At 49.0% G+C, this 25,542-nt stretch overlaps 2 protein-coding genes across 3 annotated transcripts in view; one reads left to right on the forward strand and one right to left on the reverse strand.

Annotated features, from left to right (window-relative positions):
* The window catches only part of C8A (complement C8 alpha chain), a 62,618-nt gene extending 62,021 nt beyond the window's left edge, over window positions 1-597 (forward strand). For both annotated transcript variants that reach the window (XM_045802236.2, XM_087865919.1), the window contains one exon: window positions 73-597. In XM_045802236.2, coding sequence (XP_045658192.1) covers window positions 73-224 — 152 coding nt within the window. In that variant the 3' untranslated portion in view covers window positions 225-597. The remainder of the gene's footprint in view (window positions 1-72) is intronic.
* Window positions 598-10,410: 9,813 nt separating this feature from the next.
* The window catches only part of C8B (complement C8 beta chain), a 37,807-nt gene continuing 22,675 nt past the window's right edge, over window positions 10,411-25,542 (reverse strand). The window contains exons 8-12 of the mRNA XM_045802235.2: window positions 24,560-24,688; window positions 21,616-21,779; window positions 15,015-15,168; window positions 12,849-12,917; window positions 10,411-10,731 (exon numbers count right to left, since the gene is read on the reverse strand). Of these exons, the coding sequence (XP_045658191.1) occupies window positions 10,580-10,731; window positions 12,849-12,917; window positions 15,015-15,168; window positions 21,616-21,779; window positions 24,560-24,688 (668 nt within the window). The 3' untranslated portion in view covers window positions 10,411-10,579. The remainder of the gene's footprint in view (window positions 10,732-12,848; window positions 12,918-15,014; window positions 15,169-21,615; window positions 21,780-24,559; window positions 24,689-25,542) is intronic.

The raw sequence follows: 25,542 nt of genomic DNA on the forward strand, positions 1-25,542 counted from the left end.
GCCTCCCTGCTGATAGTCCGAGCTGCTTCTTATATGCTAACCTCCTCCTCCCCTGGGAAATTATCTGTGCAGGAGCCAAGGCGGATGGTCGCTGGAGCTGCTGGAGCTCCTGGTCTGCTTGCAGAGCAGGCACCCAGGAGAGGAGGAGAGAGTGCAATAACCCCGCACCCCAGAATGGAGGCGCCTCGTGTCCAGGGTGGAAAGCGCAGACGCGGGCTTGCTGAGAGCCTCTGGGCACCGATGCTGCGGACGTCACCCCCTGCACCGACCGCTGGATAAAGACTTCTTTCAGATGAGGGAAAATGCAAATCGACATGGACTTTTTCTCTGTCCTGCCAGCTCCTGGGCCCAGGACGAGCCTGTGCCATCTACAACCAACTAACTGTCCTATTCTCGAGTCATTCAACAGCTGGGTGCTGGGCGTTAACTAGGGGCTCGGTCCTGCTCACAGCACTTCAGATCATCCAAAAAAGCCAAAACCCAAGAGAGAAATCTCAATCCATGCTTTAGAGGGATTTATAGGATGTTAGAGGTATGAGGCAAACAGATGCTATTGAAACAGTCAATGGCCAATAAAACAAAGTGTGATGAGAATTATTTCAGTTGAGTATATTTGTTCATTCATAGAACCATGACTAGTTGGTAAAATAAGCAGACACACTGAAATAATGAGAAAAAAAAATGAAGACTGACTTGGGTTCCTTCAATTTTCCTTCAACTGGATTCAACAATATTTTCCTTTATTTCCTCACTTAATCTCTCTTGGTTCTTACGACAAATAACACATTTCCCCCAGTTATCATCTCACGGCACACTATCCTTTTCCTTCATTGCATTTTTCACAATTAATAATTCTAGATTGACTGCTATACGTCCTGTGACTATTTATGACCTGTCTGCCCTGAGACGGTAATCGTGAGAGATTAGCTTTGCTTGCTTCAGCACCGTATCTGAGGAGGCTGGCGCTGTGCCTTGAATCGGGAGGGACCTAATAAGCATCCTTGGATAAAGTGAGGGACTGAACTCAAGAGTCAGCTCAAAAATGTGGTCCATATTGGTCAGCTCCAGAGATTGGAGCGTGGATCCGAGAGGCCAACCAGTGCTGATCAGTGTACCTTCCCTGACACCTGTGGGAGAGCCAATCACACCAGCCTGCCTCAGTATCCCCCCAGCACTCCAGTCATGCCTCAAATAGAGAATGTGTTGTATTGCACTGACTTTTCTGTTTACCTCTAAGTTTCTCCCATAGGTTGGTAGCTCCTTGGTGGTGGAATCCACATTTCCAGTAGGGACAAAAAAAATCTGTTGAATTGATATATACTGGTGTTCCCTATCTTCCCAGAATCCTCAATCTTTTTACAGTAATCATAAGACATGTATACATGAAACAATTAGAAGGGGTTTTAGGAACACCGGGAATTAATTGCTGAGTTAATGCCAAAGCAAGTGCCAAAGGAGGCCAGGTGGGACAGAAATTTACCTTCCCATGTGTGTATTTTATATATGGAATGGGGCTTGACCCAGACCTTGAAGGATTATAAACTAGGTAAAGAGGGAGGAGGCCTTTAAGACAGAAATTCAGCATGTAACAAAATTTGAAGGTGAGAAAGAACCTTGGGGGGGGGGGCGTGCAGGTGCATGTGTTGGGAATGGAGAGTGGGGAAGAAGGTGAAAGTAAATATGTCATATAAAACAGCACAGTGCCTGCTGCACATGGAATTATTAGCATCACCCTTATTACTATTGTTACTATTATTAATTAAAACATAGTTTGGAAGTTTCATTTCTGAGCTCATTAGATCATCCATCTGAAAGAAGAAGACTCCTTTACTGCTTCCCATCCGGTCCTTCATTTGCGTTTTCCTTTTAAGGGTAATTCACATTAGTAATTAATTTCCATTCGTTGTTTAATAGGGAGCAGTAGTTACATGCCAGTAACTGATGGAGGCTGAGTATGCAATTTACACAGGACATTCAAGCTTGGTCTTCATGAAAGTGGTAGTTCTCAAACTCAGTTACACAGTAGAATCGGGGTGGGGGGGGATTGTTTAAAAACCTTGATGTCCAGAGGCTGCACCCCAGACCCATGAAATCCAAATGTCTGGAGGTACAAGCCAGACATCAGTAGTTTTAAAGCTGTTATCAACTATACTTCAATAAAACAAGAAAGAAGAAAGCAGCCCAGGCTGAGAACCCTTGAGCACGGGGAGTCATCACGTGTTCACGGGAATAGGTGTGTAACAGAACAAAGGTAGCCACAGTAGGGTTTATCTGTGTTATCTCATTCAGCCTCATCAAGGACCTCTTCAGGTTTGCTTTCTGAGTCCCATGTCACGGCTAAGGACACTGAGGCTTGGCATGGTACAGCTTCACGGTCAGGGTTTGAAGGCAGTCCATCAAGCCCAGGCTCCCCACCTTTGCTCTATGCCGTCTACCAGTGCAGGGACCTACAGAATGGTGTGTGGGCTGCAGGGGAGAGGCGAGGAAGCTCCTTTTGGGGTAAATCTAGTCATCCAGGCAGGAGATGAGAACTTTGGGGTTAAACAACTGCCTGGATCACCTGTGAGCCCAAACCACCGGCTGAGCCATGTGGTCGTCTTCCTGTCGCCAGAGCCAGAGAACCAAGGCCAGCGTCTGCCCCACTCCTGCGAGGACACTTCCTCCCCACGGCCTCCCCAGCAGTTTCGGAAATCACAGTACAGTGGCTGGAGCAGTTTTAGAAGCAGTAATCCTTCCCCAGATCAGCGCCTTTCCTCCTTCAAGAACGTCTGGCTCTCGCTAAGCAAAGGGCATAAAGCTCGTCAGATGTATTCTCCCTCAGGTCCTTTCAGGAGACCTATCATCTCAGGCTTTATAAGTAGTGGATGTAAAAACACGGCTTAAAGATATAATCTTCAGCTTGACAAGGTGTCTTTCGGAAAGTAAATTAACGACAGAATGGAAAGCAATAAGGAGAGGCTTTTTGCTTTTTTTCTTGAGATAGCGGAAGATCCAAAGAGTTCACTCAATGAATCTCTTCTGAACTATATATGCCTTCAGGGTAAAGAGAATGGACGGAGAGAAAGGGGAGGCTTCAAAACCACGCTGCAGAAATGAGAGATGGCAGAACGGCGCTGTTGGGGGTCATGACAGGAAGGGGATATGATGTGGATTAGTGGGAGGACACTTCTCTTCTATGAAGGCAACGGGGGCTGCCACCCCTTCACTTGGGAAATGGGCGAGGCCGCCTGGGGAGCTCCTGTGCCAGGTGCCAGACATAGAGATGAATCAGACGTGCTTCTGGCCCTGCGAGAATGCGGGGGCCGGGGATGGCAAAAGGTCCTGTGCCAGCAGGAAGCCCAGAGGGCTCGGGGGGGGGCAGCTAGCCCACCTGGGGGAGCAGGGAGAACAGCCCAGAGGAGGAGAGGATGGAGTGGAGTCTAGGAAGTGAGTGGGAGTTAGACAAGCAAGGAAAGGTAGAGAAGGGACAGGGTAACGCAGAGGAAGCCGCATGGGGGGTGGGGTCGTACGGGTGGCGATTTACTGCTCAGCTCCTTGGTGTGGGTGCTGGTCCTTCTCAGGCTGGGGACTGCTGAGTTCAGACCTTTGGTCTGGTCCCTGAGCCTTTCCTGAGGGCAGCTGGTGCTTGGTCCTGGGGAAATTTCTCTAGATGCCACTTCCCTGCTCACCTCAGACGCTCCTGGTGGTTCAACACCCCACAGCCATTGTTAGAAAGCCCACGTGTTTTAAACTGGATTCACAAGGTTCTCTAGGATCCGATGCCAATGTGCCACTCCATCTTCAGCTCCTTTCTTAGGTTCTATGAGCCACTTGTACTAGAAATCTGTTGCCCTTACAGGATGTACAAAGCCTTGTGTCTAGCCTCTGGCTCTCTGACTTCATTTCCTTCCATTCACTCCTTCCTTCAATCATGTTGCTCTAGCCAGGAGAAGCTATTTGTGCTTGCTTACACATGCCGAGCTCTCTCATGCCTCAGGACCTTTGCATCTGCTGTCCCCGCTGCCTGAAATGCTCATCCCTTAAATGAGCTCGTCCAAGATTCACGCCTTTGTTTCATTCAAGTCTCTGCTCAAATATTACTCCTCCGAGGACCTTCCTCCCATTTAGTTTTCTTGTATGGCACTTAGCACTACTTGAGATGAGAGATTCATTTATTCTTCTATTTTTCTTGGTATGCCTCCTCCCCATTAATATGCAAACTTTTTCATGGCTAGATCCCCAGTGCCTAGAATACTATTGGGTCTTAATAGGGGGTCAACAAACATTTGTTGAAAGAATGATTTCCAATTTAGTTCCTCAAATAGGTCAGGCTTTTTGTCCCCTCCAGGTCTTTGCACATACTACCCAGAAGCGCCCTGCCTGCCAGCTCCCTCTTCTCCTAGCTGTTTGCCAGTCATCTTCAGGCCAGAGGTTGTCAACCCTGACCCCTCCCACTAGCTCACAGTTCCTCACGTGCCACTCTGTATTCCAGCACTTCCCAGCCTATCCCTGCAGCTTACTTGTCTATCTCCCTCACCTAAAGACTTTTGCAGAGCAGCAGAAGCACATCTTCACGCTTGGAGCCCCAGTACCGAGCACAGCACCCGGACAGAGGAGCTTCCTAGTAAAAGTTTGCAGGATGCTGTTTTCTCTCTGGTCCCTCTGTGCTAGAAGCAAAGGCTCTGAAATGGCCTTCGCATGTAGGGTCAGAAATCTGTGAGACAGAACCCCACGGAAGATATTTTCACAGAACTTCCAGATTCTGCATCATTTCTGGAGCACCAGCGGAGAGCCCACACCCTTCCAAGAGGCTGTGTAAACTTAAGAGGGAGAGACCACCTTTTCCACCTTTGTGAAGGAAAGCCCATCAAATCCAGTTAAAAATTCTGCATTAGTGGCCGTGGGGTTTTCCCTCTCCTCCTCTGGGAGAGATAAAGGAAACTGTTTCCCTCCTATATTAGCAGCTTAAAATGTGAGATAAATCCTCCCGCCTAACCGGTTTTTAACAAATGGACTTCGCTGTCCAGTGGCGTGATACATGTCCGATGGATCTATTTATCCATTCTATTTCTTTAGAGATAGCAGCTAAGAAGTTTTATCTATTATTTGCCTCCCTCCCCCATTCCCATTTTCCTAACCAAGCATGTAGAGCAAGCCGTTGATGGATGGATGGTGTTTGGGATAAAAGGGACCAGAATCAGATAGTTTTCAGGATACGAACAAACCGGCTTATTAACAAGGAGGCCCGTCAGGCAGGAGGCGGCAGGGGGAAGGAGGAGTGGATACCGGACGAGGGCCAGTGATGGATGAAGGAACACCTGGGGTTGCAAGGTGGAGACGCGAGATAACTGGTGGGTGCCGCCACGGATAATGGCAGTGCCCGGGCTCTGGGGCGGTCTCCTGCACAGAGGTGAATGTCAGACCAGCCACTTGCCTCTCTTTGACAATCCTCCAAGAATTCCCCACTGCAAATGCAATCCCCATCTCTTTTCCTTTTCCTTTCTGTAAAATGCAATCTACATGCCCCAAAAGAGACAGATGCGAGGCAGGGTGAAAAGAGGCAGATGGTAGACAGGGTTGGTTCGTTTAACACCCAAGAATGGAAAGACAGTCGAGCAGCTACCATGTGCCAGGCACTTGGGGTGACAGCAGTCCCTCTGCATGTGTCTTGTCATTCGATCCTCACACTGTGCCGTGAGGACGATTGGCCCCATATTCTGATGAGGACACCAAGGCACAAAGAGGATCAGTGACTTGATCAAGACCACTCAGCTAGGAAGTGGTGGCCTTGGGCCTTACACCTCTATCCGCCTGCCTGCAAGCCCTTTGGAACAGCTCTGCTTCCCCGCTGCACAGACGCCAGACTGGGGGCCTCTCTCTGCCTCTTCTATGCAAGTGGGCAGGTGGGCAGGCATCTGCTGTGTGACGAAGCTGGATCTGCTTCTGCTGTAGCAGCAAACTGGGGTGCAGCCCTGGGACTGAAGCGGTGCTGCCCTATCCAGCTGTGTGGTCTTGGGCAAATGGCTCAGTCTCTCCGAGGCGCCTTCTCATCACCTGTCAAAGGCAGATAATAAATCCTTCCTCTGTAGCCATTGAGAGGATTAAGCTGGATTAGGTATGTGAAAGTTCTTTGTAGCTGGTAATGCCCTCTGCAAATATTAGTTATTATGCTGTTACATTTTCCCTTAATAACCCAGAGCTTGGGATATAAAAGCCTTCCATGTCCTTTATGAAGACATCTCCTAGGAGCTAAGCTATTTTATAAGTCTTCCTTGTTCTCGTGGTTATAGTGGGTTTAACACTGAAATATTTTTAAACTAGTCTTAAACGACTTTTAAAAAACAAGACAACAAACAAGCCAACTGACAACCGCTTCTGTCGATGTCTTGAGAATCCCCAGGAACAACGTCAGCGACTCAGCGACACAGCGACGGCATCCTCCCCAAACCCCAGGAGGCGGCTACTGTGACCATCCCCATCTCACGGAGGAAGAAATGAAGGCACAGATGGGTGCGGCGCTGGCATAAAGCCACGAAGCTAATAATCCCCAGAGCCAGACAACGTCACAAACGCAGGCGGGGTGGCCCCAGAGCACACACTTCTAAGAACACAGCACTCCGCATCTCTTCATCCGTGTTTCCAGGTCGGCCTCGGAGGTTGTGGCTTTCCCTGGGTGCTCAGTAAACCCCACAACTTCTGAATGCCTCAGTACGGCACTTGTTACCGTTCAAGAAAGATAACTCAAAGAGGAAAGCACTACAGAAGAATCTGATTTTGCGGCGGCAACACTGAATAAACAGGGAGCCTCGAAGGCTTACCCGTGTACTATTCCAGTGTGCTGTTGTTAAGTTCTTAGGTGGGCATTCCAGGCTTCAAATGAAGCCACAGATGGAAAAATGAGGTGGAAGCAGAATGCCGGAAGACAATATTTTGGGGGGAGGGGGCTCCTCTTTGTTCCTTTCCTACCTCTGCCACAGACTGGGCTGGCCTTTAACCCTCTGCAGCCTTGGCTTGGGCGCCCACTTGTAAATGTGCTTCTCAGGGTTCCCCCACCAGTGGTTGCAGAGTTTTCTGCTCTCTTCCTCTATAAAGTGTCCCTGAAGATTTCTGGTGGTCCCTAGTGGGTGTCACCGACACCCTCCCCGAGGACCATCAGCCCCCATCTGACACTGGCTGTTTTTCTCTCTCTTTTGTTTCATTCTGATTTGTAATGCTGCCCACAAAGCTGGCTGAAGGTGCCACCCGCTATGGGGGTTACCCGCTACTCCGGGTTGCTGTACCCCAAATTTCACGATGCTACCATCATGGGCCACTAATTCACTCGAGTTTCTCACCGGCCTGGGAAGGTCCTGCCCTTCCCACTCACGTTCCTTTTCATTAGGTAACGAATTCATGCAACGGTTATCTGTTGGTGCCTGCTGGGCCAGGCCGTGCGCTGGGGCCTCGGGATAGAAAAGTGCAGCAGACGCTCTCCCTCCTTCTGGGACATGATAGGTGAGAAGGAAGAGGAGATGGTCAATGAGTAAATTATAACACAACGCCCTCAAAGCCTAGAGATGCTGGCAAGCAGACATAACGTCATTAAGGACATTTTCAGTCCATACAAGAAAATAGTTCTCCATCAAGACGCTAATCAGAAGGTCCCCAGGGAGACCTGGCTGGTGTCCCAAGGGCTTTCTGCTGCAGGCCCACTCTTTCCCGAGGGCTTTTCAAATAAATGCCTGGGAACAAGCCAAAGTTCTCTTCTTTAAAACAAAGATGGCATTTTCCTCTGGATTCTGTGCCAGCAGATGCTCTTTCTCCCAGCCTCGGCATCCCACCTTGATTTCCACAGTGAGCCCTTTCGCAGTAAGGGATATAAAAGCCTTTCTCTGCACATCACCCGATGAGTGTATGAATATCGCTACCCCATCACATTCAGATAAAGAGGAACTGAGATCATGTCCGTTAAAAGACTCCATAAACTGAGTAGCACTAACTGGCAGCTGTTATTACTATTGTTAAAATCATTATTTATTATTCCCATAGAAGGCACGTGATTAGCCCAAGGTCACGCGGGGAGGAAGCGGAGATGCGGGGACCCCCGCCCCCACATCAGACGCACGGCAGCCAAGCTCCCGGCATTTCAGAGATTCACGCTCTTGGATGCAAAACCCTCCCACGTCCAGGTATCTCGGGGCGTCTTCGAACTTCCAGGACCACTGCCAAACGACACCGCCTGGACTGTGCCCCACGGACACCCCGCTCCTTCCCAGGTACGCCAGTGTGAGCTACCGTCGCCGAGGTGTGCCAAAAACACAGCCTGCATTTATTTTGTTTAATTCTTACACTATGTTTCGGCCTCCTCCTAAATGCATTTGTTTGCAGAAAGAGCCACGAGGGGAAGTCAGCCCACAAATAAGAACATAATTATTACACAGTTCAGAGGTACCTGGCGTCACCCGGGTATTCGCCGGGACTCTGGAATTCAATTGTTTCTCCTTCAAGACCGTATTTAATAGGATAAACAATTTCTGCTAAATGCAATAAACGTGAACCTGGGCTGTCATCTCCATAATCAACTTAAATTTCCCATTAGAAGCGGTGGCTGTGATTGAGATTCGGAATTTAATTTGGCGGCGCTGGCTCCCACGTGCTAGCGCGGGCTTCCTGGGAGCCTCCCATCAACCAAAGACAGAACCACGCTTTCCCGTCTCTGGGGAACCTTAAAAGAAGATAGATTATAACTCAAGAAAATTATACGGCTTCGGTATAATGAAAGAGATAAAGCATTATTGGATTAGCCTGTTGGAATAACAGCAGACGGCAAAGCAATAATATCAAGGCAAACGAGGGCCAGCCGTCGGCTCGGCGGCCTGGCCACGGGCACGAGCGAGGGCAGGCTGAGCCAGCACGGCTGCTCTGACAACCCCCAGCCGCCCGCATCGGCTCCTTCCCCGCGTCGTGCTACCGACCCTGTTCCAGATGGCTGGGCCGGCCGCACGGCTGAGTGGCGGTGACCCACGCTGTGGCATCGTGGGTGTGTGAAGGTCTCAGGCCCCAGCACCTAGCCCAGAGGCAAACCGAAGCAGATGATGCGGCTGACAACAAAATTGGTGGAAAATGAACAGGATTAACCAATTCACCTTCAACCATTTTTCCGCCACCAACTTGATTTCAACAAACTCACGTGAAGTTCCGCAACTAGACGGGGAGCATCCAAGAGCAAAGTCCGAAGGGCTTTTTCAATGTGACAGAATGAATGAGAGCCCTAAAGCCTGAATGATCACTTGACTCAATCTACAAAGCCAAAATATTTTGGTTTTTAGTAACCTTAAGATCAACTATTCTCCCTCCTCAAGCACCTTCCTCACCCAGGTGGGATTTGGATGAAAGCACGAGCGAGCAAAGTGGAACGTACAGAGGCAGGGGAAGGGACACATTGCACTTTGCCCCAGAGCTGTCAACTTGAACTTCTCCTTCATTATGTTTCCTCTTCCAGTCACTACATCTTCCTTTCCCCCTTCCTCCCCCTCCCTCTCTCTCTCCCTCCCCCCTTCTTCCTCTCTCCCTTCCCCCTTTCCTTCTCTCTTTTCCTTCTCTCCTTTCCTTCCCTTCCTCCCTTCCGTCCTTCCCTTCCTTCCTTCTTTCCTTCCGGTCTCTCACTCAGTGATCAGTTTCCCTTGCTCTTTTCTGCAGCTCAGGACCTTCTCTGGGCACCCACTCGTGTCACTATAATTCAGCTCTGCCCCAGAACTCCTGCTTCTGACATGCACAACCTCGCCCTTCCTTTGCTCAGCATCAAAGGGAGCTGAGGAACCGGGATCCACTCTCCTCAGGATGCAGCAGGTAGAGGCTGTCAATACCACACGCGCACACACGCGTGTGCGCACACACACACACACACGCTCTTCTACATTTTATTTCATAAAAAATTCTTTGTAAAATAAATGCCCATCTACCAAGAGGAAGGGAACATGACAGTTAAGAGCCGAAAGCCCTGCAGCCCAGCTCGGCCACCTCCTAATGGCGCAAACCCGCACAAGTCCCGTCACTGTTCTCAGCCGCAGCTCCCGCGGCTGTTGGGAGGGCTGATGTGGCATCCGCCTTGTAAGGCCGTCATGAGGCTGGAATGAATGAACACACTGAGCACCACAGCTGGCATCGTCATCAATACGTATTCACCGCCACTGTCACCGAATGAGACCATGTCGTCCTTAAGGGAGGAACAACGTCGCATCTACTCACTGATTCGTTACCGGGCACCTACTCTGCGCCCATCACTGCTACACGGTAGGACTTCCCTGTGAACGACTTCTAACACGGTTCCTGGCTGGTAGTGTGAGTGAGTGGAATAAAACTAGACAGGTGCGCAAAGTGAGCGTTACCAAGATTCTGAAGCCCTTAAGGAACCCGTAGTTTACGTTGAACTCAGTCTTTGTTCAATCAATGTACATTTTGCAAATAACGTCTTTATTTCAAACAGCCTGAATGGCGCACCCTCTACCCTTGGGCTGGCCCCAGGTGGGAGCTGGTGTGAGTAACTGGGCCTGAGTTCCTAAGGGCTCAGAGATCTTGCAATGAGCAGCCCACGGTAGTCCCTACAAGAAGCGCTTCTTCCTCAACAGCTAAGTGTTTCTGAAGCCAGGCCCGAGCAGGGGCTGCCTCCATTTTGAGGAGGTGGGTTGTTGCACTGCCTTTGTCTTGTTTTATGTCCTCCAGAACACGGAGACCAGTTTGACCAGCAATTCCACCTCCCGTCAATGGGGACATCTAGAAGAAAGAAGGTCAGCGAACATGAATTAGCCCTTGTCATACCTGGTGCCCTATGGAGGGGTGGGGTGTATAAGCCAAAAGGCTTTGGGAGTCTGCTCTTATCTCCTCCCTGTAGTCAGCTGTCTTTCTTGCACACCATTGTACTTGCCATGCTCCCTTCTACCACAGGGCCTTTGCAGATGCTGTTTCCCTGGCCCGGAAAACTCTTTCCTCTTCTATTCATCTGGTCAATCCCATTCACCCTTCAGATCTCCATTTAAGGTTTGTTTCTGCAGGGAAACTTCCCTGACCTCTAACTCCCCACCAATTCTTCATATTTTAAGCTCTTGGCATTTTATAGCAGTTACAACTGAAACTTTAAATGTATTTCTGGGACAATTCAAATGATGTAGGTCTTTCTTGCTAAACAGCAGTCTCCACGATGACAGGATGTATACCTGCTTTGCTCACCACTGACCCTCGCACCTGAGCTGGCACGTTAAGAGGCCGATGTACACATCTGGTGAATGACTGGCTCTCAGCTTAGTCACTTCCCAGCTACACGACGCTGAGTAATTTACTTCCTGTCAATGTATCACCGAGGACCTCATCTGTGAACATTGTGTGTTACATGAAATAGTAACAAACAAAGCACTCTCCCCTCCCTGACATTTGCTTTTCCCTTGAGGATTTTTTGGTTGTTGATGAGATTGACAAGTAATTGATTCCATCCACCATGATATATCAGGTGTCTGGCTGAGTCTCTGATGGGCGGTTTCATTCCACATGCATTTCTCAGTATCTCCGGGCCTGCCCACTCATAAAATGAGAAGGCTCCAGTAGGAGGTGTCCACGGTCTCCTCCAACCAGGAGAAATCCTGTGGTTGTGCGCTACATGCTGGGGGCACAGCACTGTGCGGGGCCTGGCTGCAATGTGGCAGGGGGTGGAGGGGGTAAGAACCACCCTGAGCATTGCACTGGGGAGAATAATAGTGCAGGCGGGAGTCAAGAGCAAAGGCTGCGGCAGACACACTGGACCTGAACCTGTGGTCCCACACTTATTGTGTGACCACTGGGCAAGTTCGTTAGTGATCCGCAGCACCTCAGTTTCTTCATCCATAAGATGGGGATGTTGACATACCTACCTTGTGATGTTGTGGTGAGGACCAAAGGATCTAATGTATGTAAAAGACACAGTAACACTGTTCATTTTGCTCTAAAACAAACTAACATTTATTTTGCTCTTACAATGTGTTAGGCATTGTTCCAAGGGCTTTATATATGTTTCAGGAGAAAATCAAGGCAGCTCTAGGAGGTAGTTAATATCATTGTCTCCATTGTACAGATGCAGAAACTGAGGCACCAAGCACATAAGTTGCTCAATGTCACAGTTACTAAATGCTAGAGATGAAACTCAAACCCACGCTGAGTCCGAGCACTCAGCAAGGTGCCCGATACATAGTAGTACATTGTTTTTACTGGATGTGTCATTTCCTTTTTTTAATGGTACCACTGAAAAGCAAAGCGAAGCAAAGGAAGGGAAGGAGGAATCCGGGGTGGGGGCATATTGAGAACTCAGATAGTAAACTGGCCAAAGAATTTGAGAGCTGGAAATGATCTTGATGAAAGCCTAGTCTTTTGTTTGTTAATTCAGCCCCTCCCGCAGAGCAGCAACTATGCTGGGCCATGGGGACACAGAGATATATGGAACATGATCTCTGCTTACACACGTAGGGGAGACAGACACACACAATTCAAAGCAGAATATGTTCAAAGTGCTATCGGAGCGCATAGGAGGAATTACTTAATTTTACTCAGGAGTGGAGGGTTAAAACTTTCACAAAAGTGCTGAATTTTGAGCGCTGAATAAAAGTTCAGTTTAAAAAAAAAAAAGGTAAGCATTCTCGATTGATTCAAAGAAATGACTTGCAAATGCCACGCATGAAGGTCCTGGGACACAAAGCCCTCTAAGGTGTGAAAACAATGAAATACAAAATCAGGAGCCAGGATGGACCTCAAATTGCATAGCACCCAGCTCCCAACCCGACAACCCCAGTGCTCTTCTTGCCCTTTTGAATTACCCTCCGAAATTCCCTAGATTTCCCCTTTCCGACCAACTCTCAGAACTTCCTTACCTTTCTTGTGGGTGACCTCGCAGGCTGGGCCCTGGAATCCAATAGGACAGATGCAGTCACAGCGTGATTCTGGAAAGACAATGCAGAGAGTGTGACTCATACCATGTGAAACAGAACTCTTGAGTTCAGCCCCCCACATCAAAGTGGTGACACTTCGCCATTAGATTAAATAGGAGAAACATGTAGCCAAACGATTTAAGAGAAGAAGGTTCAGGACCCAGAATACCTACTCCTTCCTTGAGGGCCTTTTGCTCATGAGGATGTTTATTGCCATCACGGGAAATCACACAGCATTCCTGAGGAAAATTACTCGTGAGCTGACATTTGACCCAGCCTCGTAAATTTCCAGTGTTAGAGGCTACATTACTGGTCACTGAGGTCACTGGTGCTCCATTTCACCCCAAGGGGTTTACTTGTTCAGCCTCTGCTTGAATACTCCTAGTGATGGGGAACTCACTGTCCTTAGAAGTCTCATCCTACTTTTGGCCAATTCTGACCCTTTGGGAGTTATTTCTTATGTTAACTTGTAACTTATCACCCTGGAGTTACTCTCCTCTGGATCACACAGAACCCCTTCACAGGACTGTCCTAAGTCAGGCCCAGGCACACCCCAGTCCCTGGCTGCATATTCTCCTCACACCAGTGCACATCCTTAGGTGGGTCCCAGCTTCTAGGTCCAAATTTCACACAAAGGCAAGGGGATTTCAGCAACCCTAGATCAAGACCTTGAGCTGATGGGCTGACCCCACTTCTTGCTGACCACATCCCCACTTAGGTGTCCCCATTCTGAGGGCAGAACTCCCCACCTTAGGCTCTCACTTATCTCTGCTTTGCTCCCACCCACCCTGTCCGAGAAGCTAGACATATACTCTTCAGTCTCAGTTGGGAACCGGTCTTCTCCTGTGTCCCCTCTGGTGAGCTGGCTCTATGCACACAGGTCTCGCCCTAACTCCAGGGGGCTCCCTCCCTGGGTGGGGATCTGCTGTACCCAATTGCTCCCGATATCTTGTTTTGGCTTCACACTGGACTGGACCTTTCCTCAGCCATCGCCGCAGGAGTTTAAGATCTTAGGCCTCAGCCAAACCCAAATTTGCTCTGCCCATTGCAGTGGCCCCGGATATGGCCCTTAAAGTTAGGAATCAAATTCAAATGGCCCATCCTTGCTGCCGCTCCCCCAGCCCCCAATCTTCTTACCATGTATAGGTCAGGACGTGCAGAGCCCAGGGCCTCTTATTTGGTCCAGAGAGTTTCCCCAAGCCCATCCCCACCTCCTATTGCAGACGGCACATTCTCAGCCAGCTCCTTCGGTGTTATGCTGCTGGAACCTAGGTATTCTGGGCCAGAGGAGCATGTCCTAGTTGCCTACTTTCTGACTTCTTGGGAAATAGTCAGACTAACACTTGTTCTAATGCTCGGTACACGTTAGTGTAACTCTTTGGTCCCGTCTAGCTCTCCCACTAGTCTGTAAGCCAGTGAAATCATGGATCCTGCGTGCCAGTGAACTCAGCCGTAGATCAGCTTCTCAGCCCTGACTCCGCAGTGCAATCACCTGGTAGGCTTTCTCAAAGGCCAATCCCAGCGATTCCCTTTAATTGTTCCGGGTTGAGGCTCCGGACTCTCACGTGGGCCCGGGCTGCGAGCTGCCTTAAAGGAACAGCATGCTCTTTGCCCAGAGCTGCACCGGAGTGTAGGGGCCCCTTCGTCCAATCCCACCTCACCTGCTCCAGGGAGGTGGGGAGTTCAGCAGTGGGGAGTCCCACCCCGGCTGTGGATTAGAAGTACCTGGAGAGAGTTTACCCATCCTGATGAGGAACCTTCTCGAGAGTCACATGATCCAGGTGGGGGCTTGAGCAACAGTAGCTCTATCCACATAGGTCTCGCCCTAACTCCAGGGGGCGAGTTTCACTCGGGTACTTCTAATACCTGGTCAGGGTGCGGAAGCTCAGTTTTAGAGGCTCCAAATGCCTCGGGGGCTCTTTGTTCCCTCTGAGAAAATAAAGAGGGCTTTATGATGGTCCTTGGGGCCTCGGGAAGAGGACTAGGGATTGACCTGGAACTCTTCTTGAGATACCCAGAGGGTATGTGGATTTGATGGTGTGCTGGCCCCAGCACCAGCCCCTCCAGAGGATCTCTTCCGCAGGGACGCCAGCTGCCTGGAAACGGTACCTTTCAGGACAGGGACTCCATTCCCTTGGCAGGGAGCACAGTGGCAAGGGCTGACTTCCTTCTGGAACTCCTCCAGAGCCTGCTTCATGTTCTGCCTTATCGCGCTGGAGTAGGCAAAGTCTGTGGCCGTCACCAGTTCATACAGAGGCTCCGCCTGGGGAGTGGAAGGCATGCGTTTCAACAGAAGACATTCACCAAACAGTAGGGAGAAGCAAGGTCCCACGGGAATGAGCGAGGGGCCTGGAATGAGACAAGGGGATTCATCTGACCCTGGCTGGATGTCCCAGTATGTAGATGGATGCCCTATCCTCGGTCTGTCCCATCCTACCCAAAATCCACAAATAAACTCATCCGAGTTCAGGCCAGCTCCTACTGAATGCCTCCTAAATGCCAAGCATTAAGCATAAGTCATGAGTAAGATAAAATCCACAGGAAGCCCGAGAGAGACACACAGTTACATGTACTTACAGCAGGTACAGGCGTGAGTGCAAACTGCGAATGGAGGGAGAGCAGCTGGTTAACCTGTCTTTGGTTGGGGAGAGGAGGTGATTTTCAAGCCGCTCTTTGAAACTTTATAGGAGCTTTGTCCCAACATTGCCCCCGCCAAAGTTGGCAAAATCATTCATGTCACTCAAAAGCCACCACCACGAAGCCTTTCCTGAGCTCCAAAGCTCACAGAGCACCTTCCCACCATGAAGTGCTCAGCATACTGTCTAGCGCTCATCCAAGACTGATTCTATCTCTTTGCTCCTTTGCAGTCATTAATATTTTTTATGAGTTGAAATCTTTTTTTTCCTTCTTGAATTAGAAGGTAAGCTGCTGGAGATCAGGGATATTTACTGTCAGCTCTGTGTCTCTGGGGTCTAGCCCCAAGTGTCGTGAGAACAGCTAATAAAAGTGCATAGGCGAGGCACCTGGGTGGCTCAGTCGGTTGAGTATCTGCCTTCGGCTCAGGTCACGACCCCAGGGTCCTGGGATCAGGTCCCTCCCCCCTGCTCATGTTCACGTGCGCACACACGCGCGCTCTCTCTCAAATAAATAAATAAAATCTTAAAAAAAAAAGTGGATGGGCGAATGAATGGGGGATGGAAGGCCTCATCAGGGCAATAGCAGCTGGCCCGGAGAAGAGGGGGTGGACAGCAGAGACCCAGACCCAGGGACAGCGTCACTGGTCGCCCGTGGACATGGTAGTGTTTTACAAGAGGAAGCCATAGAGTGTGATGGTGCTGACGGGCTAGGAAAAGTCTGAGGCGAAGTGCAAAGAAGTAGTTAAAAATGTTCGGAGCCTCTTGGCCCTAGTTTCAGCTCCAGGGCCAGGTTCCTCTCCAGATTTTGTTTGTGATCCTGCCCTAACCCAGCTCTGGAGAGTTTAGGGTCTGTCTAAATGCAGGCAATCATGCCTAATAGAAGCCTCCAGTGGGAAGAAAATTGCTTCCATTTCTTAATGCATCTGATGCTGACCTTCGCTCCAGTGGGCAAAGCAAGGCCCCTTGGTGGTCCCATTGTCTCACCGTTTTGTGGTCAATGAATTGATCCAGAGGCGGTTTGCAGAACAGTACAGCCTGCTGGCCACATGTGGGGGAGGGATGGGAGGGAAGTGGGGGGTTTGCCGTTCACCAGAATGAGCTCCTCCAACAATCTGCTTTCCCTGCCGGAGCACCTTGAAAGGCTGCCTTTAACCCCCCAGGCATTCTCCTACCAGCGCTGAGCTCGGCTCCAGGAGAGAGAGCAAGTCAGGGGCGGCACTGGAAGAAACCTCCGGTGTGTATCGCGCGCCAGAAGCGGGGCTGGTGGTGGACGCACGTGATTCCACTCCATCCTCACGAGGTAGCAACTGTTAGCCCTGCTTTCAGATGAGGTTAAGTGACTTGAACAACGTCAAAGAACTCGTTAAATAGTATTGCCAGGACTCTGAACCAAAAGCTTTTGTTTTTCTTACTAGTTCATGGTAATTATTGATAGAAATGGCTTGATTATTCCCATTTCCAGTTTCTATGCCGGTATTCTCCAAATTTTGCAGACTGCAGTTTACCTTGGGACTGAGCAGCGACTCCTGGACTCCACAGCTCCTTTTGTTCGACGGTGGCAGGGCATCATTGTCCCTTCTTTCATATGTTGGCCCTTTCCTCTGGTCTTCCTCTCTCTTTTCTCCTCTTCTTCCTCTTGCTTAGTCCCTCCCTTTTTCTTATTTCTCCCCCAAATACACAGTCTTACCTATTCATATTGACCATGGGGTCCTAAGCACACTTGCTCTTGTGAAAATTTTTTTTTATCATATTGCGGCAAAGGGATGGTGCTCACTATTTATTAAACTCCACGAAGTTCCACGTAATGGACCCTAATAATGATAATCACCATTTATCTTCTTCTTCTTCTTTTTTTTTTTTTTTTTAGAGATAGAGAGCCAGGGGGTGAGGGGCAGAGGGAGAGGGAGAGTGACTCCTCAAGCCAACTCCATGCCCAGCATGGAGCCCAATGCAGGTCTGTCCATTTAACGTTTCTGTGCCTCAGCCTTTTCATCTGTAAAATGGGGCTCCAGAAGACCACATGCTTCATAGGATTGCTGTAAAGATCAAGTCAGATCATGTATGTATTTAGTTCAGCACCTAATCACTACTGCCAGTACAATGATTATCCGTTATCATTAAGAATGGTGATCACCTGGGGTGCCTGGGTGGCTCAGTCAGTTAAGCGTCTGACTCTTGATTTTGGCTCAAGTCATGACCTCAGGGCCATGAGATCGAGCCCCACATCTCTTGGTCAGAGTCATTTGCCTTTCGAGAATCTTCGAGTACACTGCTTTAGAAAGGGATGATGGTCACACTGTTAGAAAGGTGTGATTATCACTGGTTACCAACAGATCAGCTGCTTTTCTTTCTGAGTACAGAGCAGGACTGCAATCCCCTGACATCCTTAAGGGCAGGTTTGCAACGTGACTTGTGTTGAGCGGTGGAGAGTGAGCAGAGGGAGGGTCCTTGCCAGGGTGAAGATTTCAGGACAGAGCGAGGTGACATTTCCCCTTCCCTTACCACTGCTCTGGTGATCTTGGAAGCACATGACCACATAAAGCCTCCATCACCTGGGTCCCTGCAGGGCACTGCCAATAGCCCCCTCCTTAATATGCTTTGGACATGCTCTGTAATTGAGAAATAAACTTTTGTTGTCTTAAGTCACTAAGATTTGGGATTTTTTTTTTTTTACTGCAGCATAACCAAGTCCTTCCTGACCTCTCCGTGGGCACTATTCACAACTCTATCTTTTCCTTCTACCCTGGGCCATGCCCAAGCTCTGTATAATAGCTTCTCCATCAGCCTGGATCTCAGACCACAACCTAGCCTCCCTGACTGCTTATAGACATGTACACGGCTGGTAGACTAGGTGACTAGGGTTGCCAAATACAGAATGCCCAGCTGAAGTTGAATTTTAGATAAACAACAAACGATTGTGAGTACAAGGATGTCCCATGAAATATTTGGGACATGCTTATACTAAAAAGTTATCCATTATTTGTCTGAAATTCAAATTTAACTGGACATCCTGCATCTTCACTTGACAAATCTGGCAAATCTTTAGGTGACTCCTTTATCCATTCATAATGTCTTTGGGATTTTTCCTCCATCAGTGACCATTTCGCTGGGCCCTGAGCTTTTCCTTCAAGACACCGTGGTTGTCACTCCACTGTCTTTCAGGCACTTAGTGTTGCAAAGAATTCTAACACCAGGACAACTTTTATTTTTGTAGGATATGTTTCTAAAAATAAAAAAAATATATTAGGATGCGTTTCAGTATTGTCTTGTTTTCAGTACTTTTGCCCACTTTTCAAGGAGTTCTCCATTTTGCGTTATCAGCTCAGGGAAGTCTCTCTTGTTATGTCCACGATTAATGCATCTTCAAATTTAGTCTTGTCTCTTTCTCAGAAGAAGTCCTTGAGTTTTCGATTTCTCCTTCTCTACTCTCTTTTCGTCGTTATTTCTTTTACGTCATTGCTTTAATCTCTTGGTCTTTTGCTTCTACACGAGAAGAATATTTTTATGGCACCTTTCACATCACTGACTCAATTTTCTGCAGTGTCAATTCTGTTCTTTACAGTTTCCAGTGTAGGCTTTCATCGGCTCCTGCGGTTTCCCAGAGTCAGCCACTTCCTTTCTCATCTGATGAGTACTCAAGAGCTCAGCTTCTATTTTTGACTTCCTCCTAAATCTTCTCATCACAAAGCAAACGCATTCTAAAATTTACTTCTGTTTTTCCACTTTTCCGTGGAGGCTTGTCTTCTGCATCTTGAATGTAATTTCAACCTTTTGTGTTCGGGACTCTCTTTACATGTCACTGCTATTTCTTAGCTCTTTGAGGAAAGAGCCATTTCTCTGAGTCTGGATTTTACCAGTAAACAGTGGAAGCAGACTCTTCAGTGTTCTTCCTCCCTGTCCACCTGGCTCTTATGGTATCGTGTTTCAGGTCTCGATGTTCAAGGATGGTTTATGGGTGTAACCCCCGGCTAAACCTCTGTGTCCAGGAATCGCTGATCCAGTGGCCTCCACAGTCCCGGAAAGTAATCGCTGCTCCAACTTCCTGGTGAGCTGACACTGCAGAGAATTATGGTGAGCTGATGTGAAGCCGTCTGCAGTCTTCTCTTGCCGGAGAGAGTGCGTGCAAGAGTGGGATGCCCAGAACGTATGCTTCCAACTCCGGTCCGGGGCTTACAAAGGAAGGGCTTAAGAGCCGTCAGAAATCTCTTGCCTCTCCAGCTCCTGAAAACATCTCTGAGTCTTTCCTCTTTTGCCCCCGTCAGCCCACACAGCCCCTCACAGCACTACCCTGACAGCGTATGTGATGCTTTCCATGACGTCACGCACAGACTGGGAAGCACTTGTCTTCACTGTACCTCTGAGGTTATTTGCAGGCCGGACTGAGATGTTTAGCGTACTAACCTGCCCTACCTCTCTTCCTCCCTCCCTCTCTCTCTCTCTCACACACACACACACATCATACACACCATATCACATCACATGCTTGGCACTTGACATTCCCCATGCGCAGTCTGGCACATCCAACCTATTCAGGTGGGTAACCGAGGAAAACTCCATTAATTCTCAGTTTTAGAAAAAAGATGCGGATAAAATGCAAGTGACAAGTAGAGGCTGGGGATCTATTTTTGCCTTGAGCTCTGTTCACTCCCATGCCCATCTGTGACACCAATGTCACCACACCGTCAGCCAATCCCAGATTTCTCTGGAGCTGCCTACGACCTACGGCTGACTTTAGTCTCCTCAGTGCTTGTCAACAGCTGTACCCTCAGTGTCACTACTGAACACAAAGCCGAGGAGAGCATGTGAATGGCAGCCTTCTTGTTCTGCAGAAACCATGCATTTGACATACCAGTAAAGACACTGTGGAAAGCTGCTGGGGTTGGGGACTGCAGAGCCTCCCGTCAAGAGCTCCAGTCCCTCATCGCCCCTCCTTGGCAGCCAGACTAAATCTCTGGGGGCAGCGGGGGGAGGGGGTGGATGCCAGACAACCAATGACGGTATAGACAATGGCGAGAAGAGGATGGCCGAGGATGGAACGTGGACACCATGCAGAAGTCCCTACAGGCAAGGACCCCCTACTGTTGATGTGTATGACAGTCCTGTTCGAGCAAACTTCTTAGTTTAAGATTGCAAAACTGCTCTTGTGTGGGTGACAGGTGGTTGGGATCATTAGTTTTTATTCACCAAACCCACAGGAAAATCTGGAGGAGAGGGAAGAGGTCAAAGTCTCGGGTGCAGACCTCACGGAGACTCTTGAGCAGCTGAGGATGGATGCAACCTCCGTGACCTTGATTTTCAGCAGCCACAACATGGAGGTCAGCATCTGCGATCTGCAGACTTGGGAGGATTCGATGAAATAACCCTCCTAAAGCCCCTGGCAGGGTGTCAGTAATACGGTAGGTGCTCGAAACGTTCGGGATCACCGTGCGGCCTCACCCTGTCCTGTAAGATGGTCGTGCCTGGGTGTGTCTTACTGCTTGCTCGGCACAGACCATATGCTTGATCCTTACAGTTTCCTGTGTTTTCCGCCAGTGTCCTAATTCCTGTCCCATTGCAGGAACCTAACCATTATTTGTTGGCTGAATGAATGAAAGCTAAAATAAATAATGGAAAGAGTGATTCTCTGATGAAATGGAAACAATATCTATTTAAGAAGGCTGGAATCAGAAGCTGTGGTGAATTTCCTTTAGCAACTTGGGGGCCCTGAGTGGGAGGGACTCAAGGGTCCCTAGCTGGTGCTGAACAGTATATTGTAATCGGTCCACTCCAGATACATTATCCACTAAAATGTGTGTGCCTCGAGATTAGGGCGTGGGTCTTACTGAGCTCTGTATCCCACGCCCCGGCATTCTTTTTTTTTTTTAAGATTTTATTTATTTATTTGTCAGAGAGAGAGAGAAAGAGAGACTGAACAAGCAGGGGAAGAGGGGCAGGGGCAGAGGCAGAGGGAGAAGCAGGATCCCCGCTGAGCAGGGAGCCTGATGTGGGGCTCAATCCCAGGACCCCACGATCATGACCTGAGCTGAAGGCAGACACTTAAACGACTGAGCCACCCAGGCGCCCCCCAGCTGTACCTTAATTTTGATGATGTCTGGGTTGTACTGCACCGCGTCTCCCCACTCCTGCATCAGGTCCGCCGTCGGCAGCTCCTTATATGCCAGGGTGGTGATGTGCTCACTTGCCCCTCCCCGCACAAGGACCACCAAGTCATCCACCATGGTGTTTCTCTTGTTTCGGTCTGGAATGGACACAGAGACCTGGCATGTCAAGGGATCCACTTCAGCACCTTGGAATTTACTGCCACCCAACCAACAACGTAATTACCACAATATTTATTAAAGTCATTCTGGAGGTGCCGAGGCACGAGATGGGTTCCTGCCAGTGAGGAAGTCATGGCACAAGGGGAGAAAGGCAGCTCTCTCAATCTTTTGGACACAAGTTGGGGGCAGGACGAGGAAGGGACATCTATAAATGCCAATCACTGGGTCTATGGAAGACAGAGAGCTGATGGACAGATAAATATATATGTGTGTATGTGTGTGTGCATGTGTGTGTGTGGATAGATAAGTCATAGATAGGTAAATAGGTTGACAGGGAGATGAGTTGTTGATCATTAATGTGTCGGCCAGTAATCTGTTGTACATGTATTAACTCCCTTAATTGCAGATAAGAAATTTTTTTTTTTAAGATTTTATTTATTCATGTGACAGAGAGAGCCAGCGAGAGAGGGAACACAGCAGGGGAGTGGGAGAGGAAGAAGCAGGCTCCCAGCGGAGGAGCCCGATGTGGGACTCAATCCCGGAACGCCAGGATCACGCCCTGAGCTGAAGGCAGACGCCCAACGACTGCGCCACCCAGGCGCCCCGCAGATAAGAAATCTTAGGCGCTAAGGGTGAAAAGGTTTATCTGGGGAGCCCCGCTGACGCTCTAGGCTATAGTGCTTCTTTGTGTGGGATAACAGAGGTGGGAACATTTGTAACAGCTGGGCTTCATATGGGATAGATACTCACTAAGGTGTGTCTACTATGAGATGATTACTATTTTGACTTCCCGTGGAGCTTCCCAGAAAGCCCTCAATCACATCAGCGAGTCCTTCTCGTTCTAATCTCTCCACATACCCAATGCCAAAACAGGTGGTGTCAAGTGACCACTCAGCCCTGAGCCTGCAACACCTGAGGACTGTGGAGAGGGAGTCTTGTACGTGCTGGTGGGGGGGGGTACAGCGGTACAAGCGTTCCAGAAGACAGCTTTGCAAGAACTAGTCCAGAAAAAGGACATAGTCCACAACCCAACAATCCCACTCCTGGTGCATTCCCCGAGAACCCCTTGCACGAGTGTACCAGATGGCTGCGTAAGAATGTTCACAGCCCCAGTGACTTTACTTGCTCAAAACAGGAAGTGACCCAAATTCAACAGCGGCATGGACAAAGTGTTACATTCATACAATAAATACTATGCAGCGACGGAAATTAACTATAGTTATACACAGAAACATGATGTTGAATGGAAAGAAAAACCACCAAAACCCAGAACTGAATAGATTACATTCCATCCATATAAAGTTCAAAAACAAGCAACAGGGGCGCCTGGGTGGCTCAGTCGGTTAAGTGTCTCCTTCGGCTCTGGTCATGATCCCGGGGTCCTGGGATGGAGCCCCACATTGCGCTCCCTGCTCAGCAGGAAGTCTACTTCTCCCTCTCCCTCTGCTGCCTCCCCTTCTTGTGCTCGCGCGCTCTCTCTCTCTATGTCAAATAAATAAATAAAATCTTTAAAACATAAGAAAAAAAGGCAAACGACACTAAGCTGTATTGGTTAGTGATTCATATGGTGGTCAAGCTATTAAGAAAGGAAGGATGTGTTTAACACAGAAGTAAGGATGGTGTTTTCACCCAAAGGGAGGGAGGAGTTGTAGTTGGCAAGGGTTCCAGGGTCTGGGCAATGTTCCATCAAGTGACCTGCATGGGGGGTTAGTTTATAAGTCTTCTTAATTTAAAAAAAAATTTTTAAAGATTTTATTTTTAAGTCGTCTCTCTACCCAACGTGGGACTCGAACTTACAACCCTGAGAAAAAGAGTCACATCTCCACTGACTGAGCCAGCCTGGTGCCCCTAAGAGTCTTCTTCCAAGAGCACTTATGTTCTACGCATGCCTCTCTTGCAGGATGTATCTTCCAACCCAGCGCCAGCAGAATGAACAAAGAAACAGTATCAACCACACAGCAGTGACAAGTGCAAGAGAGTGCTCTAGGCCAGCAGTTACATTTTTTTTTTCTGTTGTGTTTCAGCTGGGGAACTCTTTCTCCACCCATCCCAGGTTCAAGCTCAGTAAGTGAAGCAGGTAGAGGCTTGCTGCATGGGCTGCCACAGAGGTCCCAGACTGGGTCCCTGCTGATCGGCCTCTCTCTCCTACTCCACTTGCTGCAGTGATTCCCAGTTCCCTTGAATGACCTCCAGGTTTCCGGCTCCCAGACACTTGGAGCTACATCCTGGCTTCGATACCCCCCTCCGGTCTGGTCTCCCCTGCCGTGTGGGCTCTGCTACATGACTTATGGCTTCGGCTGCTCTTCTAGTCTCCGAACCACTCATTGTCTCAGATACGGACTAGCCTCCTCCACCTGCCCCCGACCCCGGCCTCCTACCTCCAGCCAGGCCCACTCTCACCCCCCAGAGTCAATTTCCATTGTCATTTTCCTCCTGCCTTAAAAACAACCCTGCTGCTTTACTCCTCGAGCGACAATCGCCACGTTCCCTCCCTGATGCTCCAGACAGGGTTTGGTGCTTATTACTGCCTCGTCATTGCTTCTTTAATTGTCTGCCTGTTTCGTGTGAGCACCATGAGGATAGGAATACAATCTTATTCATTTTTGTTTGCCCAGCATATTGTAGGAGCTAAATAAGTTTTTATTGAATGAATTAGTTTTTTAATTGAAATGTGTTTGGCCCAAAGAGAGACTCAGTTTTGGGAATGCTAGGAAGGGAGAGATGATGAGCACAGAAGTCACATGCCCCTGCCACTCACCTCCTATTTCGTTCAGAATACCCCGGCATATGTCCACCGACACCCCCAGCTTGGCGTAGACCACCTCAATGCCGATGCCAATTCTAAAACCATTCTGGGCGCAGGCTCGGACATCCTTGAGAGAGTAATCTGAAGGAAGCAAGAAAGAGACCCATGACCTGGAGGTAATTCACCCTGTCCCTTTTCCTGTCATCGATTCCAAAGGCCTTGCCCTTCCTGGATGTCATGGGTCCCCCAGGAACTCAGGTTCAGATAAAAGGGTGGCCAGCCTGGTGACTGCAATATGGGCGGCCGCTGACATCAGCGTGGAGACCTCGTGAGAGATTGACAGCAACTTCCCCTGAGGGTCCTCAGAGGCTCTGAGGCTCTTTGCTGCCCCCCAAAGAGAGGAAGTGCTCAGAGTCGCTTTCTAAAAATGTGGCTCCTTATCAAACCTCTAGGGATTGATTCCATCAGTCGAGGTTCCTGCCATGTGTTCCCCTTCCCCTGACCCACTCTTCTTTAATTTTGGTGATAGAAGAGAGAGCTTATTCATTAATTGATTGAGGTGATGCATTTAAAGTGTCGGTCTAGGACCTGGCAAAGAGAAGGGGCCAATTCCTCTTCTTTCTTCATTTTTGGCTCATTTCCCATTTGTTCCTCCCTAATTCTCCTCAAGGCATCCTCCCCTCCGGGGCTTGCTGAAAACTCGGGTGTGACTTGCCGGCACTTTGAGGCCAGGCAAGGAGAGGAGAGCAATTCTGATTCCTGGGCTGTCCCAGTGGTGTTAGCGTACAGCAGTATTCCCCCAAAGCATGTTCCCTGAAATACAAATCTCACGACAGCATCTCTTGTAATTTGTGAACTAGTAAGTATTACAAGAAAAAGTGCTTTCTGTAGTCAAGTAAGTGTGACCAATGCTGTGTCAGAGGACGTGGAGAGGTCATTTTATGGCAGTAGGCTCCTGACTAGGCTAAAAGTGGGATCCATTATATGTTTCCCCA

The sequence above is a fragment of the Ursus americanus genome, chromosome 12 (assembly GCF_024610735.1).
Source record: "Ursus americanus isolate L20-20 chromosome 12, mUrsAme1.1.p, whole genome shotgun sequence".
Lineage (NCBI taxonomy): Eukaryota > Metazoa > Chordata > Mammalia > Carnivora > Ursidae > Ursus > Ursus americanus.